Source organism: Malania oleifera, chromosome 12 (assembly GCF_029873635.1).
Source record: "Malania oleifera isolate guangnan ecotype guangnan chromosome 12, ASM2987363v1, whole genome shotgun sequence".
Taxonomy (NCBI): Eukaryota; Viridiplantae; Streptophyta; class Magnoliopsida; order Santalales; family Ximeniaceae; genus Malania; species Malania oleifera.
This window is the reverse complement of record NC_080428.1, coordinates 54,897,015-54,905,002: the sequence shown is the minus strand read 5'-3', so window position 1 is coordinate 54,905,002 and position 7,988 is coordinate 54,897,015. Positions and strand designations below refer to the sequence as shown.

Below are 7,988 nucleotides of genomic sequence, written 5' to 3'. Positions count from 1 at the left end.
TTAATGGAAAAAACTCTACATTTGCTTGTGAATCTTTGCATCCTTATTATAAGATTCAAAAGCTTGCTTAGTGATTTTGAGAAGTATGTTTTTGCAAGCTTTAGCCCTAATATCTGCCGTGCTTAATATTCAAAAAATATTGTTGAGATATTTGCTAAGGGCTCTAAAGATTCTTTGACATTACATATAGTGAATATATTATCTTGAAATCAAAGATCTTACTCTCACCCACATACATTGATATATACACATTTTTTAGAGTTGTCATATAGTTTACCAAAATCTCATTGAGCTTAAACTCCTATCATTTATGAATATATTTGTGCTTATTGTTGTATATCATTAGCTTGTTGTAGAAGCATTCTCTTTATACACAAATCTTTGATATTGTTGTAATTCCAAATGTGTGGTTGGAAGATGATTGCACTGACCTGTAACGTGCACCAGATTAGCTTAGACGCACTTAGAAAAGCAGGATTTGCACCATCCCATAAAGTGTGCACCAGACTGATTTAGACCTGGTTAAAAGAACTAAGAGTACCATCCTGTAAGGTGTTGTAAAGGTTGGGGCAACCCCTGTAATCTGACTAGGGGTTTCCCTCACTCAGTAAGGAGAGGGTGTTGTATCGATGATGCTCCACCCGTTAAGCGAGCACTATGTAAATTCTCTTACTTGTGAGCTTGAGACGGAAACGTAGACATTGTTGACCGAACCTCGATAACATATTCTGTGTCACTTTATTCCTACACTTTTTACATTATAGTATTTGCATGTTTATATTAACTTGTTAATATTACTGCTTGAAATTTCATTTGTATTTGATTGGGATATACTAGAATTGTTACACTTGTGCAAATTATTTAAGCTTTCATATGTCCGCAAAATCGATAATTATTCAGACATCCCCTAAGTTGAGCAATACCGTTGCTATCTGATTTAACTTAGAAAAAAAATTTTAAAATATCTAATTCACTTGCATCTTGGGATTATACCAATTCCAAGAGAGTATCGTTCTGAAATCAAACATTAGAAATAAATTAGAATCACATTTAATTTTATTTCTATCCTAATTTTGCAAACCAGGAAAGGATAGAGCCAACCGAAAAAAAAAAGGAAAAAAAAAAAGCCTTGAGGTGTCAACGAAAGACAGAAGTATTTAAAAAAACCAAAATTCTAAATAAAAAGTAAATACAAAATATAGCCTTCGCTTGTTCCTGTTTTTGAGAAACAGAGCAGAATAGCAGAGTTGAGTTTTCCAAACTTCCCTCCATGACTGAGCCCCAAAATCCTAATTCTGCTCCGAACCATCTTCCGCCCCCTCCTCCATCCTCCGGAGATTCAGGCAAATTCATCGACGGCGCCGCCACTTCCTCAAGCCAGAAGGTCCGCTACCCGAATCCACCCGACTTATCGAACCCGGACCCGGCAACCCTGAGGGACCAATGGAGGTTTGCCATTCGGCAGTACAGCAAATGGTACTCGCATGCCTGGGGCACCGCCATTCTCGCCGGGGTCTCGTTCTTCGCCCTTGGATGGATCATCAAGGGCTCCAACCCCTTGCCATCCAGGCACGATGATTCCCCTGCATCTTCATCGTCTGATTCGCGCGAACCTGAGCGATGATGATCATGCTTTCATCGCAGGTTAGTCGGTTTATATTTTTCTTCTCAATTGAATGATTTGGGTGTTGATGCTCTAGATTGGCAAATTGGGTTTTTGTATGTGAGGGTGTTTCATGCACTCAAGGGTTTTAAGATAGTTAGACTGCTGGTTTGGATGTGTTTGTATGTGCGGGTTTATTTATTTTTACTGGATATGTGATTGGCTATTATTTTTTCCTTCATAATTTAAGATTGGGTTGAGATTTTAAGGTTTGATTGTTAGTCGGGGGTTTGTATTTCGTAAGCTGAAAGTGGGATTCGTTTGACGGGGAAGCTTAGGACTTGGAAGAAAAAACCCCACTTGAAACGGATGGTAGAATAAATACGAGGTCAGCTTGTTTTAACATTGAATGCATTCATTTTTATTGGTTGTATGGGTTTATTCCAAACTACAAAGTCATTGCTCTTTATTATGCTGGCAGTGAGATTTTCTGAAGGGCAGAGGAATGTTGTGGTCATAATACTATGAAATGAAATATGTTATATTTAACTTATAATTTTATGTTTTAATTCTCTGGCAGCATGTTTGTTCCATGGATTGGAATGGGATGGGAATGTAATTGATAATTTGATATTATATAGGATTATAGTTCACAAAAAAGGTTGGTGAGATCCTAAAGCTAAGTGGACTAACAAATCTGTGTCATTTCATTGGAATATGTATTTCTGAACTATTACATGTTGGTTGGAGCAAAACCTTTTTGTGTTTGTTTGTCTAGAATAATACCAAGGATTTTGTTGGTAAACTATTATGTACCTAAATGATTATTGCATTTACACCCGTTTCAATCCACAACCACAAACCAAGCATGACACCAGTTGCTTTAAGAAATAAAGGGGTTAAAAAAAAAGTACCTATATCAAAAGATTGAATCATTTATATTTGCTTGATAATTGAACCATTTAAATATTGAAATATATGTATTTTCCATTTAAACTCTGCTTGACAAACTGCAAATAGAAAAAGGTTCTTTCTATTTTTTCTTCTCATTTTCTCAATAATGAAGCAGAATTTGCAACCATATAAAGAAGTATCGTCCCATTTCAAATCCTATTATATTATTGTGTGCAGAATGAAATCCCCCATCATTTTCCACATTTTCCCAGCCGCCGAACAAGGAATTCAATTAAGCAAATAACCATCAGATTATTATCTGCTTGTAAACCACTATTACTGGTCACCCGAACACTGTGACTGGTGACCAGTGTCGCTGGAATGACTGGTGTTTGCAATGTTTCAGCTCCTCTTTGGACCTCATCTCTGCAACCCAAACTAGACACCGATTCCCATTTTGGTTGTAAATTATATCAAGTCAAACTTGTGATCTTGTCATAAATTAATTTTAGCCAAATATACGAAGGCGGCTGGATCTAACCTTTGGTCATTGGAGACTACATTAACTTTGATGTTTTTTGTAGTATCATTAATGTAATCTAGCCTAAGTTGTGAGTTTGAGTGTTAACTACATGCTGTGGCCTAATAGTCCTACCAAGCCCATTAATATCCCTAGCAAGTGGTTTAGGATGCAGGTATTGTGGAGCAGATGGATGATGGCCTATGCCTCTGACATCATCGTGAGAAAATTATTCACCTCTTGAATCTACTACATCCTCAGTAAGGACTCTAGTTGTAGTTCCCTCGGAAAAAGACAAATGGAATGCTGCCTCCACCTAATGATTCCAAGAATTCCCTAGAGTGAGATATGCATGGTGTTGCATCTGCAAAGAAACTACGGTCGGACTAGATCGAGAAGTGAAAGGAATGTGTATAAAGTGGTGAACAAACTAGAAAGACTAGCCTCTGCTCGGGTCTCTTCTAGAGGTTGTTTTCCAATTTGACGACCTATGAGAATCACTATGTTATTGTAGGAAGTGGCCTCTCTCTCTTAAGTGATGGGTTGTTGGAGTTGGTTAACTGCATTATGATTGTGCAATGTTGTGGAAGAAGTGTTTGCATATTTTTTTTAACATTTTAATTTCTTTTCCCATGATTGCGTGGGCATCTGTGTTTGATTTGCAGCATTGTGATGCCTTCTGGCACTGTGATTCCCTGGAATCATGATACTTGGGATGTAGGATTCACGGGAATATAGAATTCCATGTTTGGTTTAGAAATATATTAATAGTAGCTTCTTGGGCAGGCAGTATTTCCATGTTTGGTTTACTCCTAGGAATGATGATAAAAAATGACTTTCTATTCGTAAAACATCCTTAAGTTGGACAAGTGATGCTTAACAAATTTTTTTTTTTTACATGGTATTTTTGCACAAAATTCAACGAATAATATAATACTAAAATATATAATTACCCAACTCATTGAAAAAACAATATCGAAAACAATAATTAAATTAAGATTAAGAATTACTACATAATTCAAAACTAATTCAATAGTGTAACTATTTTAAAATAATTGTAATACTAACATGCAATTCATATATATGTTTGTTAAATTATGTAATTTAATAATCATGTGCAGTTCTTTTTTGTCACTTAATAAGTTTTTGGTGATTCCCATAGGTTGGGAATGAGGATACACTCCTTTTAAAATGGGAATATGTACCATTCCCTAGAATAGGATTCCCGATTGTAAAATGTAACCAAACATGGGAATACATGAGAATCAATGAGGATTCTTGGGAATTGGTTGCGCGAACTAAACACCACATTAAGTTTCCTATGGTTTTGATGAAAAAAATTAAATGAGTTATCAGACAAGGTGTGTTGATAAACTTAAGACAACCCAAGAATGGACAATATTAAACAGGCAATGGTCCTAGTATATCCTTTTTGCTGCATGAAAGTATGGCCAAACTTCCTACAAAAATCAAGGCTTTTGTTTGGTTGGTTGTTCTTAATAGAGCTAACACCAACAATCTGTTGCATTGTAGGAGAGCTTTGAAGGCACTTCCTCATGATGTGTGTTCATGGTAGTTTTGAAATAGCTACTCATGTGTTCTTGCATTGTGCCTTTTCTTGGAATGTTTGGAATCAGTTTTTTGGTTTATTGGGAGAGCATTGGGTTTGTCTGGAGTTAGTGGAGGATTTTGGTCACTTATTTTTCTGGTTTTGGTAGAAGCAAGAATGAGATGGTTTGCAGAGATGTGCGATTTTTGCAGAGTTTTGGGGATTATGGTTGGAATGGACTGTGCGAATATTTATGGGGAAAAAGTTGAAATCCTCTTTGTTATAGGATAGGATCCATTATTTCACCTCGTTTTGATGTACTGTTGGTGGTTCCTTTGAAGGAATGAGATTTTCATATATCCAACAGAAATGGCTAGCATTGTTAGCTTGATTGTTGTTTCCCCCACCTTGTTTTTCTTTCTTTTTCTTTTATAGGAGGACTTTTTGTTCTCATTTTTGTACGCTCTTTCTGCTCTAATGAAATCATCTTCTTTTGTTATCAAAAAAAAGAAAAAAAGAAAGAAAGAAAGGACAATATTCACTACCAATGATGGTCACAGTAAGAATGCTGAATAAATGAAAGTGCCTGTGGTTAGTCTGTGTGTTCGGGTTTAGTGCAATTATGACAACTACAGCAATGCAAGGACTTTTTTTTTTTAATTTGCTAATTAGGAATGGATGGCAAAGGAAGATGACATGAATAGGATAAGGCTATGAATTACCAATCAAATTGAGCACTAGTCACAATTTTCAATGTCACTACTCATTACCTTTCTAGAGGTTTTGAACTCTATTGGATGAATCCATGCAATACGGGAAATATTTGGATTGATAAACTACGGGGTTCCAACAATCAGCTTTGAAGGGGTCTCCTTCATAGTAGCAGCTTACAAGTACTCATTGATGTAATGAAATAGTGAGGGTTTACAAGAGAAATAAGTTGTGAAATAGAAATGGGAGGTGGGGAAGAGGAATAAGGAAGAAGGAAGAAGAGGAAGAAGAGAGAAGGGAGGAAGAAGAAGATACATGAGGGTGGGAACACATGTTAATTTCCTAATTCAAATTAACCAAAAAAATGCCTTTGCATGATGTCCACACACTATTTATAAGAAAGACTAAAAGACAAGAAATTACACTTAGACCACTAAAAGACACATCTATTACAAACAAACTCCAAATACATATAAGTCTATTGCAAATTAATCTAAACACACATAATAACTACTAATTAACTAAACTTGGGTTTAGGTATCAATAATCCCTTGACCCTGTCCTTTGGAATCAGTCTACGAATTGAGTAAGAGTGATTCACCCAACAGCCCTTTTCCTGTCCTACTCACTCTGTGAAAATGTTCTTTTTTTCAAACTCTTTTTCAAATGTCTTATGGTCTAGGATATGGATTCTTTTCCTTAGTGGGACTTGCAGATTGGCTTCTTGTTGCTAGATTCTTTGGATGTGAGTTGGGCAGTGTTCATATTTAATTTCTTTCCCTTGTATCTAAATATTGAGGTGTTCTCTTTATTGTGATTACATTCAAATCATATAGCCAAGGTCTTAAATTTCGATTTCGACCCAACTTTCAAAGCTCCAAAAGTATGGAAATTTTGATGAAAATTTTGATTTTGATTTGAAAAAATAACAGAAATCAGTAGTAAAGCATGAAATTCTTTGTGAAACTTTAGAAATGGTTAACAGACATAATAAAAGTTTAAGGACCAATATATTACAAGTAAATACATCTATGTTGTGTATGAGGTGGAAAAGTTGTAATATAGTATGTGTATCGAATAGGGGTGTATTCGGTTCTATTTGGTTCGGTTTTAATCAAAACCGATAACCAAACCAAGCTAATTGGTTTTCAAACTACACAAACCGAAACCGAACTGTACACCGACGGTTTATTTGAACCAAAAACCGTTTTTCCCGGTTCGGTTCGGGTTTTTTCGGTTATTAAGACAAAAATTTATAACTTTAAAAAACCCTTATTAGGGTGGGCCAAAAATATTAGACCAAAAATAAAATATTTTATGCCTAAAAAAATTGGCTTTGAATAGCAACCCAGAAAATATTCAAGTACCCAAAACAAATAGACTTCGTCAAGTAAGCCCAGCTCATCAATTAAATGATAAGCTTAGCCCACTGCTGGAGTTCAAAAGCCTCAAGCACCCAGCCCATGTATTTATTAGAAGGGGAAGGATTTCCCTTCTTTCCTCCAGCCGATGTGGGACAATGGTCCCCTCCCCTCTTCAGCTCTCCAATTCCCCTCTCCAGTGCTCTCACTCTTTTGTCCTACATTGGAAGAATGGAAGTGGGTGCTGCCTCTCCTTTATAAATATGAAAAAACTTCAGCAATCATACTCCTCTTTATATGCATATATATATACATATACACACATATAATATACATGTAAGTTATATATGTACACACACACGCGCGCACACACACACACACACACACACACACACACACACACACACACATATATATATGTATATTATTAAAATTATTTATATATAACTTGGTTGTATATATACATATATATATATATATATATATATATGAATATATGTATATTATTAAATTATTTTTATATTAATGGGTTTTTTGGTTTGGTTTTTTTATAAAACCAAAACCGAAACTGAAATCGAAGACCGAAAACAAAACACTGAACCAAATTGTTAAACGGTTCGGTTTTAGTCCGGTTTTTGGTTTTACGGTAAATTTTGTTCACCCCTAGTATCAAACATATTTATAAGATAATGTACATTAAACATGTTCAGTTAATACAGATGAAATTCATAAATAATTTAAATATTATTTATTGCACAAATAATGATAATTTAGACATGAATGATTAAATAAAGTGTTGCTGTAAGTTTATTTTTTCATATAATTTCAAAAGCATTTGTAATAATATTTTGTTTCGATAAAAATAAATTAAGAGAGAAATTTCACTTCACTCCTACATGTCTCATTTGAATTTCCGGGAAATTTCATTGTATAATTAAAATTTTGACAAGTTTCACTAAAATTTTGAGATTTCGATAAATTTCAGATGATTCGTTGAGATTTTGAGTATGCTAGATAGAAATCGACTGCCATTTTTAATTCGAGGGTGGTGGAAATCGGAAATTTCGACAATTTCGTGGAAATTTAAGACCATGCTTATAACCAAGGATGCCCAAAGATGATATGGGCCACATCCATATGTAACAGATCACAATAAAACTTAATGATGTAACTATGGATACTAAACACCTATATGTAACATGAAGTGGTCATGTTAACCCAAGCTATCTTGAAAGGTCAAGGATGTGGCTTTAGACACAAGATTCATGCTACTACCCTTATCCATGACTAACTAACTAGACCTATCACCACATGTCATCATGTGTGGGTCCTAAAATCTCTGACATTGAT

At 35.1% G+C, this 7,988-nt stretch overlaps 1 protein-coding gene across 1 annotated transcript; it reads left to right on the top strand.

Moving 5' to 3' along the window:
* The first annotated feature begins 1,191 nt into the window (after window positions 1-1,191).
* LOC131144235 (uncharacterized) lies at window positions 1,192-2,151 on the top strand. The gene has a single exon (XM_058092756.1). It carries the CDS (start codon window positions 1,271-1,273, stop codon window positions 1,622-1,624), a length of 354 nt encoding a protein of 117 aa, XP_057948739.1. The 5' UTR covers window positions 1,192-1,270; the 3' UTR covers window positions 1,625-2,151.
* The last annotated feature ends 5,837 nt before the right edge of the window (window positions 2,152-7,988 follow it).